This window comes from Lissotriton vulgaris, chromosome 9, assembly GCF_964263255.1.
Source record: "Lissotriton vulgaris chromosome 9, aLisVul1.2, whole genome shotgun sequence".
Lineage (NCBI taxonomy): Eukaryota > Metazoa > Chordata > Amphibia > Caudata > Salamandridae > Lissotriton > Lissotriton vulgaris.
The window spans coordinates 829,846,065-829,858,258 of record NC_141697.1 but is presented as its reverse complement, the minus strand read 5'-3'; the positions used below and the strand labels follow the sequence as shown (position 1 = coordinate 829,858,258).

The window sequence follows — 12,194 nt, the reverse complement described above, 5'->3', positions numbered from 1 at the left end:
TTGGCTGACAAACTGGAGTTGATGGCGCCGGTGTCCGTAGGCCAAGGCTGCGGCGCGGAATGAGGGTGGTGCGTCATGTGACTTACGAGCGGTGCCCTCGAACCACGGTGCAAGCAGCGGCCTTGATTTCGGCTTGAGGTGGCGGCATCAGGAAGGAAAAGGCGTCGCCGTGTAGCGAGGCATTGGGGAGTGCGGTACCCAAAGGTTCCGATGTGAGCAGCGGCTCGGTGGCGGCGTCAACAGGCGTAATCGATGAGACCAGGGTCGTGGTGTGGCATTGTGGCGGTGCTCTCTGCGGTGCCAAAGCTTCGGCGTGAGGCAAGGCGCTGCAGAGTGCGGTGCTCTCTGCGATGCCTTCAGGAGACGGGGTCGGCAGTGCCGTTGTAGATGTCGTCGGGTTGGTGTTCTTCGGGTTGCAGCTCATGACACGCCGTCCCCAGTGCTGCGGGTCGAAGAACGTGAAGTCTTTGCTGTTCCTGAGACTTCGTGAACAGGGCCAAGCTCTACTTCCAACCCTTGGAGAGTCTCACCAAAGTGGTCGCAGAAAGTCCAGTCTTAGGCCTTTCACTACTCAAGACAGAAGCAGCCACTGCAGGTCAGCCCAACACGCAGCAAAGCAGTCATTCCTTCTAGCAGCTTCTCCGTCCCTTCGTCTCGGCAATCTTCTGGATCCAGATGAGTTCTAAAGTTCAGGGGTCTGGAACCCAGTATTAGTATCTAAAAATCCTTTGATCGTCAAGGCAGAGGGTGTCTGTGTCCGCCCAGAACCAGTTGGGCCTTCTCTGACATGAATTCCTGGCAGGATGTGGAGACGGCTTTGTCAGAGGCAGACCAGGCCCTTTGAGGTGCAAAGAAATCTCCTGCCTCTTCCCCCATCACAACCCAGGTCTATTTAGCCTTTTCCTGACCTACCTAGACTATCGGGAGCCACCTATCTTCCTAGCCATCTGTCATCCAAAAACCAGACAGGCAATCCACATTCCAGCAGAGGCACACAGAAGGACCAAGCAAAATAATACCCACTTTCTAAAAGTGGCCTTTATGAACGTAAATGGCACCCTCACTAAAGTCTGCGTCTTTAGACGCTGAGTTCAGGCATACCAAACTTTACTCACTGATACCTTTTTTTTGGGGGCTACGTGCATTGATGGCACAATCGGTGTTGCAGGCCCACGAGTAGCGGTCGACTCACAAGCCAAGGCACCCGCAGTGTCCTTTACTGGGGACTGACAAGTAGGTTGAACATCCAATCATTACACAATTTACCACAGGTGCAGCAGCACTTTTCCACTGATCAGCAGTGCGAAAAGCGCACAGAGACGTTATACCAGCAAAAATGGGGTCAAAACCGGGAGGGCAGAAAGCATAAACTCAGGGGAAACATGCCAAAAGATGCCAGGTCTAACACCCATGATTAGTCTTACATTTCCTGCAAGAAGCATAAATGAGTACATTACTTAACCTTTCAGCCCCTTCACCCAGTGAGCTCCTATCCTACCTGTATGCTCTCTCACACACAAATGGACCCAAATAACTAAACATGCCACTGAATGTAATGGAAACTCTGTAATTCTGTGAGACTGGCACCATTTAGCATAATGTGTTACAGCAAACAAATGATGGTCGGAATGCTGACAATGCAAGCATTCTCTCCCAGTCAAAAGATCTAGGGGAAATCCATCGTTCTTTTCCCCACTACGCCACCCCGGTTGGGACCCAGCCATATGCAAATCAGTCTTGACTCTGTGCTCCATGGGAACAGTCCAGACCGAATTGCCAGGCCAGGTCCTCCCTTGACTGGAACCAAGCATCCTGGGATCGGTTTCAGGGTATGTCAACCTTCTTCAGCCAGTGGCACAGTGAGCAAGGGACCTACGTCTGGGCATACCCATCCCACTTAAGGGAAAAAAGTGTTACAGCAAAACCGAAACCGGTCCTAGGATGCTTGTTTCCAGTCCAGGGAGGACCTGACTTGGCAGTACAGGCTGGACTGATCCCATTGGGCGCAGGGTCAAGACTGATTTGCAAATGGCTGGGTCCAAACTGGAATGGTATGGTGAGCAAATAAACAATGGATTTAGGCCCAGATCTCTGTACTGGGGTGAATGTATAACATTGTTCTGCATTCTGTCCATCAAGTGTTCTTTTTGCATTTGTCACCCAGAGTGGGACGGGTATGCCCATACGTGGGTCCCGTGCTCTCCCTGCCACTGGAGTTAAGCTATCCTGGCTGATGAGGGCAGAAAGCCCAAAACCGGTCCTAGGATGCTTGTTTCCAGTCGAGGGAGGACCTGTCTTGGCGTTTCGGGCTGGACTGTTCCTATTGGGTGCAGGGTCAAGACTGATTTGCATATGGCTGGGTCCAAACTGGAATGGCATGGTGAGCAAACAAACGATGGATTTAGGACCAGATACCTGGACTGGTGTGAATGTATGACACTGTTTTGCATTCTGTTCATCAATTGTTCTTTTTGCATTTGTCACCCCAAGTGGGATGGGTATGGCCAGACGTGGGTCCCTTGCTTTCTATGCCACTGGAGTCAAGCTATCCTGGCTGAAGAGGGCTGAAAGCTCGAAACCGATCCTAGGGTGCCTGTTTCCGAACTGCCCTGAAAGTTCGGGCTGGACTGTTCCCATTGGGCGCAGGGTCAAGACTGATTTGCATATGGCTGGGTCCAAACTGGAATGGCATGGTGAGCAAAAAAACTATGGCTTTAGGCCCAGATCTCTGTACTGGGGTGAATGTATGACATTTTTCTGCATTCTGTCCATCAAGTGTTCTTTTTCCACCATTTAGCACAAGGCCTTGACTACCAGACCAATGCCACATTTTCAAGATATTCATCTAATATGTTTGATTATCAGACCTCATTTGCATAGTCTGATGGCAGCAAAAATAAAAGACTAGATTCAGATAAACTATACAAACTGAATGTGTAAATACAAAATTGGGCATCAGCTTATATCGGACCACTTGAAAATAAATGCAGGGCACGCAAACAAATTAATGGAAACATTTTCCCTGAAAACTAAACTCACAAGATACCATAGTCCTTTAATTTTTCCGGCATGCGTTTTTCACGTTGATATGAACATCATTGTAATTCTCTTCTAGACAATCCAGCATTAGACTGAACTCGAGAACAAGTGTCACCAAACCCAGTTGAGACACTTGGTTGAGGAGATTCACCTCCTTTAACCTAAACATCCTCAGGTTGGTCTCCAAGGGCCTGGTTCACAAAGGTAAACTGAGACAAAAGTCTAACTTTACGGCTTTTGGTATTCACAAATTGCATTTACAAGTAGTAGAGTTAGACTTTTGTCTCCCTTGGATCATAATGAAAGGCATCCTTTCATCATGACCCAAGGGTGCCTGCTTGTGCGCCAGCACAGAGAGAGAGCAGGAATGTACCATATCTTAGTAAATATGGGATATTCCTACTCTCCATTTGATGCAGCACATCAAGTTGTCTTGCTACATGGTGTTGTGTCAAATGTATTAAGTCTGGCTCATATTGCCTCTGGCTGTGTTCATAATATGGCAGGGTATGCCCAGACATGGGTCCTGTGCTCACTTTGCCACCGGATTCAAGCTAGCCTGGCTGATGAGGAGTGTTACCTCGAAACTGGTCCCAGTATGCTTGTTTCCAGTCCAGGAAGGACCTGGCTTGGCAGTTCGGGCTGGACTGTTCCCATTAGGCACAGGGTCAAGACTGATTTGCATATAGCTAGGTATAAACTGGGGTGGCGAAGTGAGCTAAAGAATGATGATGGATTCAACCCAGATCTGTGACTGGAGGTGAGTGTCTGAAAAGTTTCAGCGCTTCCTCCAACATCTCCTTGTGTTTCCTTGTTCCCCCCCAAGTTGGCAGGTATACCCAGACAAGGGTCCCTTGATCACTTTGCCACTGGATTCAAGCTAACCTGGCTGGTGAGGGGTGTCACCCCGAAACTGGTCCCAGGATGCTTGTTTCTGATCCAGGGAAGACCTGGCTTGGCAGTTCAGGCTGGACTGTTCCAATGAGGCACAGGGTCAATCAAGACTGATTTGCATATTGCTGGGTCTAAACTGAGGTGGCGAAATGAGCTAAAGAAGGATGAAGGTTTCCCCCCAGATCTGTGACTTGGGGTGAGTGTCTGAAACGTTTCCGCTCTCCGTCCATCATCTCCTTGTCAGTCAGGCATTCCACTTTATTCGATTATTTAAAATCATAAAAGTACAAAGTACAAAAATGCAGAAACACATTCCAGACAATCATATGAGCGATATATATAATACGGTAACTTGTATCTATTTAAAAGGAGCCAAATATCTCCCAATTTTTCTCCTTGATTCGTACAGCAGCAACAAGAAAACAAGCAATATTAAAAAATATCCCAGGGTTACTCAACATTTGAAGATAAAGTAACGCAGGTCTAACTTGTGAAAAGCCCTTCCCAATCAGTAAAAAGATTAAAAACTTCCTGCGGATATCATTGTAAAAATTGCAGAACATCATAAAGTGTAAAGTGTCCTGTGCAGAAAAATTATGAATTATGAATAATGAATTTAGGATCGCATTTGTAAAGATCCGCGAGAACACAACAGGTCCAGCCACTTTATTACTAGAGGTCTCCCTTATTTCTCTCCCAATATCCTCGTCGTTAAAAACAAATGGGGCTAATTCCTGCTGAGGTAATAAACTGGAGGTAGAAGGCAATGTCACAATGGAGCCGTAAATTGCAAAATGGGACAACCACTGAGCCTCTGTAATATTACTATCCTAGGTATCATTCTCTAGGCAGGAAACAAAGGGAGTATTAGCAATGGCCCAGAATCTAGAACTGTCCTTTAATATCTCTACAGATAAAAGAGCATTTCAGGCCTCTGACCTAATCTCTGATTTCCGCATGTGAACTGCTGTCTTGTACTGCTTCTGTAAGCTCGCTATCTGTGCCCTATCACAGGTGAACTTTTCAAGGGAACGGTGGGCTTGTGAGCACTTATCATCAAACCACCTTTCTCCACAAGTGCCTCTGCATTTGGTATTGATGGTCAGATCTGCTGCAATCTGTCTACATATACCATCAAAAGCTATAAGTACAACATCCTTGGGGTTTGCAGAATCAGCGCATATTTCAAGATTCCCTTCAGCCTCAGACAAAGATCCTTAAAGAAGGAATCGGGCATCACTTTAGACCACTTACGTCTCCTCCCCTGATCGCGTGTTACCATACAATTAACTCCCCGGTTTTTCCCCCCTGAGCTCAAAATGCCACAGCCATTGTCCAAAACTAATATAACAGGGTTGTGGTCACTATAAGAGGACAGCCTAGCATTATAAAAAACTACTTTATCTAACAGCAGGGGAGACAAAAATATGTAATCGATGATAGTATCTCTAGTCTTGGATTTAAACGTGGAACATCGATCCGATTAAATGAAAAACCCAGGTTCAAAAAGATCCGCTTCAGACAAAAGTGCCTCTAGAGCCGCCCCCCGAGGTGAGTGCTCAAAATGTGGAATCACCGAGTGACTCTGCCCTCAATAATCCTCAATAAAACAATTCAACCACACAAATGTATATTAAAATCGCCCATGAGTAATATATAATAAGAAGTGGATTGCTTTGACCTGTAATCTTCTAAAAACTAATACAAAAAACACAAATGTTGCTTCCTAAAATCAGATTCCCCAAAGTTATAGAAATGTATAAGTAATAACTTGGGATGACTGGAGGAAGTTACTTCTACTATCAGACAATTTGAATAATCTACCCCCAACCTTTTTAATGAACCCTTTACTTTAAGGGAATGGAGAAGCACTAAACCACCTATTGCTCTACCTGCTATGGCAGGTCGGGCAGGTCGGAAATAGGATCTATACCCGTCCAGCCAGAAGTTATCCCCCATATCCCATGTTTCCTGTACTGCTAATATGTCATGTGATTTAATAAATTTCAGAAAAATTAGGTCATCTCTTTTCAATCTAAGCCCTGCAATATATCAGCTAATTATACTACAGTTGGGGCTAATTTCTCCTCCTATATCACCTATGGCAGAACTATTGGGGTATGGTACAAGAATACAATCCTCATTCCCCTCCAGTCAATCGTTCCCATCCAATTGAGTTAGAGGTGAAAATCTGTTTGAGAGAGGTAGGCCTCCCTCAACAGACCTGGACATTTGAGGTGATTTTTATCAGTACGTGATACAGAACTTTTACTGAGTGGGGGGCACATCAGGGGCTGATAAAATTTAGTCTATTCCACCACCCTTTCTCCCTCACAAACTCGTTTGGAACTTACTGGGGGATAGAAAAAACCTAATGGCAGCACCCTGATGTTGTCCTCATGTACCCTGGAGGCATCCCAAAACAGCCTGTCGACTGCATCCCGTTTGTTAAAATTTACTATGATGCAGTCGCCAGGTACCTGTTTGGGGCCATAACCCACCCAGGCCACCCGTCTAGCCATTAACATCTGGACAGAAATATAAGGTTGGCCAATACAATAATGGTCACACCAATGTTTTGTCTTACGTAACAAGGCCGCCGTTGATTCGCTGTCGGGGACACTAAGCGGGGGAACGCCAATAAGAACCGTAACCAAAGGGGTGGCTTCGGGAGGGAGATTAATTCTACCCCCATTATGGGTTATATTTTTCACCTGCGGGGCACAGTCTTCCTTACTTGTCAGGGGAGGGCCATTAAATTGCGTTTTGGCTTAGCTCGAGTCACCTTCAAAGGGTTTCCCCCCTACTACAGCAGAACTTAGATTGGCCACCGTTCTACCAATGGAGTTAGATTTTACCCCTCCCCCTGAAGGTTGAGATGGTTGGAAACCTAAATCTTTCCCTTGGGAATTAAACCTACTCTCTACAAGTGGAATAGGTGGAATAGATAACAATCCAGCATTTGAAATAGCTTGCGGGGTATACTTTATATCCCTCAAAAAAGAGTCCAGCCTTTCACATTTTTTCTTAAGGTCCGCAACACAAGCATTAAGAGTATCAATAAATTCGTTGGCAATACCAGTTAAAATGGATTCAAACCGCGCACTGAAATTAGCCTCTATCAAATTCCGTAATGTCAAATTCATATTTTCATCCATCTTAGATGACTACTTGGGGTATTTTCTTTTTGCCCCTTTAGCCCACTTGCTGACTTTTCTACTAGTACCTTTTCCCTCCGCAGACTCCCCTTTTTGACCCCTTGTAGTTCTTTCCTTATACAGAGTCGGTGCTTCAGGAGTAGCAGACTCTATCACTACAGTCTCATGATTCTGGGATTCACTCCTTGTTTTTAGGGTAGTAATCAGTGTTACTGGTTCTAGGGGTACGGGAATATGTGACGGATGATCAATTGCCACAGTCCCTTCTCCAGAAGTTTGACTTGTGCGCAGACCCAGCTCCTTTTCTGCATTAGCTATCTCTTTGTTCAGGGCTCCTACAGCCGATGTCAAGTATGATGTGCTAGACGGGGTCTTTCTGGGGATTTTAGCTTTTAAACCCTCCTGTTCCTGATTGTCCAAATATTTGCACTTACCCATGAATGAAAGTTGGAGGGGTGGCCCAGTCCAGCCTATTCCAGGCTCTGACGGGCGCGGATGGGCCAATCGTCCGCGCACATCCCGCTCTGCTGGAAGGCCGCGCTGGGTTTATGGGCTTTTTGCACCTGGTAGTGATGCCCTCCGCAGGCGCAAACAATGCCTAATGGGAGATGTAGTTGTCTCCTGGCCGTTCCCCTCACAGCTGAGATCAATGACAAAGTGGCGTGAAGGCAAGTCAACATGCCGTTCCCCTCACTGCAATGGAGAAGACCAGGTAAGGAGGGTGTAGACAGCCGTTCCCCTCACGGCATGAAAGATTAGATTTTGCGTATCCCGCGCTGCGGGAGGGCCGCGCTGGGTTTATGGGCTTCTGGCGCCCTGTAATGATGCCCTCCGCATGTGCCAAGCAATGCCTGATGGGAGATGTAGTTGTCTCCTGGCCGTTCCCCTCACGGCTGAGACCGATGACAGAGTGGCGTGGAGGCAAGTCAACGTGCCGTTCCCGTCACGGCATTGGAGAAGATCAGGTAAGGAGCGTTTAGACAGCTGTTCCCCTCATGACGTGAAAGATTAGATTTTGCGCGTCATCTCCTTGTGCTTGCTTTGTTCGCCCTAAGTTGGCAGGGTATGCCCAGATTTGGGTCCCTTGCTCACTTTACCACTGGATTCGTTAGCTCTAGATGAAATAATCGCTAGAACATACAGAGCAATTTTCCAGCTGCCTAACTACGTGTCACCCGCCCAAATATGCCTTGAATTTGACGTTCAGAGACAAACAGTGGAGAGAAGAGGTGCTTACATAAACAGTTGGCGTAAAATCAGAGGTGCAGAACAAGGATCTCTAAATGCCCACCTTTGGGCGGAGCTGTCAAGTCGAGAAAAATCACCTACTAAGAAGTACCTATCAGAATCACTGGTGTATCTCGAACGAACAAATCTCTGAGCAGATAATAAGAGCTTTAAAAAGATAGTAACAAAAGTAACTAAAATGTTATCAATAAAAGAAGATAAGGAAATTCTGACCAAGAGGACTAATGGTTGGACAGTATTGAACGATTATAAAACGTTTAAACCACGAGCATATCTGAACATGGGACTTACACGGAAGACAAAAGAAAACTTCTTAAATTTGCGCTTCGGTGTTCTACCATTCCTTCCTCACATGGCACCCTAGAAAATGAGAGATGGAGAACAGTCCTGCCGTCTCATGGGATAGGTAAAGAGGACTTAACACACATAATCTGTATTTGCCCAAACCTGGTGGACAGAAGGCTGCCTTACTACGAGTATTATGGAACGAAAAGGGCATAAGAAGCTGCAAGCAAGCTGTGATGCTGTGTTTTAATAAAGAGGAAACTCAACTAAGCTGCCGATTAACAAAGTACTTTGACATAGTGGCTAGCAGACGCAAAGACTTATAAAAAGGTGCAGGAAGTATATCACGCAACTAAGACACTTTTGTTTCTCACAGAGGCAGCCCGTCTAGAATCAGGTGAGCTAAAACCAAGACCAGCACTCTGAAGCACTAGCACTTTATTATCCTCGAAATGGACTGCACAGACAAAGAAATTGTGACCAATGTGATTTTTAACTTAAGAGCTAATCACCTTTAAATGCAATTGTACTAAGATAAGGCTGTACACAATTTTAACTTCAAAGTTTAATGTTTTGTCTTTTTATAATGTGAGTTTTAATTAACTGTACAATAAATTCAAGTGTACACTTTACCACTGGATTCAAGCTAGCCTGGCTGATGAGGGGTGTTACACCGAAACCGGTCCCAGGATGCTTGTTTTCTGTCCAGGGAAGACATGTGGTTTGGCAGTTCGGGCTGGACTGTTTTGTTTTCATGAGGCACAGGTTCAAGACTGATTTGCATATAGCTGGGTCTAAACTGGGATGGTGAAATGAGCTAAAGAATGATGATAGATTCAACCCAGATCTGTGACTGGGGGTGAGCGTCTGAAAAGTTTCAGCCCCTCGTCCATCACCCCCTTGTCTTTGCGTTCATATTAAAGACATTTTTAAAATATGTAGCTTTTTTTCCCTTAAAGGGACTGTGTGGAAAAAACGTTTTGCTGTTTCATTTTTAAAACTAAAAAGCTATAGTTTTTACAAATTTCCAGGTTTGCGAACACAAAAGGCTTTGTACAGAGGCCCATAGCTCTATCAGCTTCTAGTTGTTAATTCTCCATTGTAAGATTAACTTAAGCCATGGTGCTTAACAAACATATCTGTTAATCATTATTATTTTTCTGTGAAATCTTTCACTCTGCAATTAAAAGGACACTCACCCAGGCTGAGGTCGTTCAGAATGAAGCCTGAAATCCCCATGCCAGTCAAGAAGCGGAATATGCAGTAAGCCAAGAAGTTGGGTGAGAGAGCAGCTCCAGTGCCCATGGCAGCAATCTGCAAGAAGGACCACAGCAGTATTGCCCGACGACCAAATCTGGAGAGAAATAAAAGCACATAAAATGGGCTTTAGCACTATAATGAGCAGAAGATGAGCACTTAAAATGTGTATCAAACCTACTACAATCTATGTCAAAGATGTTGTCCTTTCCACGCATGATTTACAGTGGGAAATAAGTGCAAGTAATTGTACTTTTTCTGAATGTTCCTCTAATTTCAAATGGTATATTAGGCCAGAAGGTGCATGATTTAAAACTCACATAATAATATGGAAGGAAGGATGAAAATGGTGCCATGATGGAGAAATTAAAACTTATAAGAGGGTCAAACACAGCTAAAAGCCTCATGTTTTATCTGAACCGGGCCCCTATAAGCCACAATATGAAACTTGTGGTCAGTGCACTGGAAATCTGGAGTGGCATAAGTAAATATTATTTCACAAATAGAGCAGTTTATACACATTGAATTCCCCGAGTAAACGACGGAGAAAAAAAGTAATGGGTCAACTCTGAACAGCATAGGTCACAAGTGGGAAAACACGTGTGGAATAAGGACTGATAAAGCAGGATTTCAGCTGTAGTTTGTGAGTAAAGACAAGATTGAGAAGTGCTACGCTAAAGGGGACAAAATCAGCTTGATTGACCTATTCTTCAAGCAAACTGATCGTGTAGGCAATGAGGATGTTAAGATAAAGGAGAAATTGAACACTGTCTCGATGTATACAGTAACTGAGTACGAACATGTCCCAAACACTCTGGTATGAACCCCTGACTCACCAATGGTACTGTGGCACAAACAACAGGGTATTCCTCAAACAAATATATGTGTCACACATGCAACTACGCACATTTAGCAAATAAATATCTAAACCAATTTCATCAAAAAATCTATGTGTAAATGTCACAAGACTGTGGATAAATAAATGTTGGGCACAAACAGAAAAGCAAAAACAAAAACTGTTCCATTAAAAATCCTAAATTCAAAAATTCAACAATAATATTTAGGGGGCAGCAAACCAAGACCAAGGGATTATTTGGCAAAAATGTGCATTGGAATAGAGCTGGGCCGGTAGGAGGCAAGATGGCATCTGAGCGATAACTCTGACGTGGTGCTCCGCTGGTCAGAAACCGAGAAAATGCATTCTAACTCCGTTTAGACCCTGAATAACAGAATTCCGCTTCACACAAATTTGCGGAAAAGAAGCTGAATGCAGCCATCTCGACATTTACAGCACATGTCTACCTTATCTGCAGGGCACAAGTCCTAAAAAAAGAAGTGGGGGGACGCTGTCACCGGAAGTGATGTCACGCCAGGAAGTGACGTCACGAAAGGTGCCGAGCTCCTCGTCCCAGAGAGGCCAAAGAGTGAAGTCCAACTGTTAGGCAGGGGGGATGGTGTCCCCCGGTAAAATAAGTGGGGGACGCCATCCACCTGCATGGTACCCCAACTCGAGCCCTGCTTATCTGTTAGGCTTCCAAAGTGACGGGCAGGACTAGCGCAAGTTGTCTACACGCCACGTCCTTACCTCAAGAGAGCCACACGTGAATCGGTCATCTCCGATGCTCCTCGCCCTGCGGCACGACTCAGCATCAATGCTGCAGCTGCAACGCAGGAACGTGAGTGCAGTGTGAGCCACAGAAATCCGCTAGCTGCGAGAGAGATACTTGTCGGACTGCAGCTGCTTGGGCAATACGTGGAGCTCTTGGCGGACCGCTACATCACCGAGATACTTTGTAGCAGCAGGAGGACCCAAAAGCACAAGCACAAGTAAGGATGGCGGGCAGGGGGGGCGAAGGCAGGCAAAAGTAAAAATATGCAAACCGGCTCCGAAACGTAATCAGCACTGCAACCCGGGTACGGGATAGCCGATAAACAGCAAAAACGACTAGTCAATCATGGGAGTAAAAGTAAGGTGCTTGAAAAAAGAGAGAAGGGGTAGAAGGGGAAAAATTCTGAAGGAGTGGAGGTTGCAAATCAAGAAGGAAAAGAAAAAGCCACTACGAGACCGTTAACCAAAACTCATAAAGATCCTGGATGGACATTGTCGCCGTTAATCACGAGCAGCTTTGGGTTAGCAGCAGGGTCAGGACTCAAGGTTCCCACCGCAACAGATGGGGCAAAGGGGGCAGAATGGGTGGAAACAACTCTGCCTAAACAACCTGAGGCAGAGGTAGATACATCTGTAGGAACAATGCATTTAAATACTCCCTCATCTACAATACAGGAGGTTATGGTTGCCCCTGAATCATACTA

The 12,194-nt window shown here is 45.5% G+C and overlaps 1 protein-coding gene across 1 annotated transcript in view; it reads right to left on the bottom strand.

The window, feature by feature from the left end:
• The window catches only part of LOC147692319 (solute carrier family 22 member 6-B-like), a 509,964-nt gene that overhangs the window by 332,022 nt on the left and 165,748 nt on the right, over positions 1 to 12,194 (bottom strand). The window contains exon 3 of the mRNA XM_086938568.1: positions 9,824 to 9,978. Within this exon, the coding sequence (XP_086794694.1) occupies positions 9,824 to 9,978 (155 nt within the window). The remainder of the gene's footprint in view (positions 1 to 9,823; positions 9,979 to 12,194) is intronic.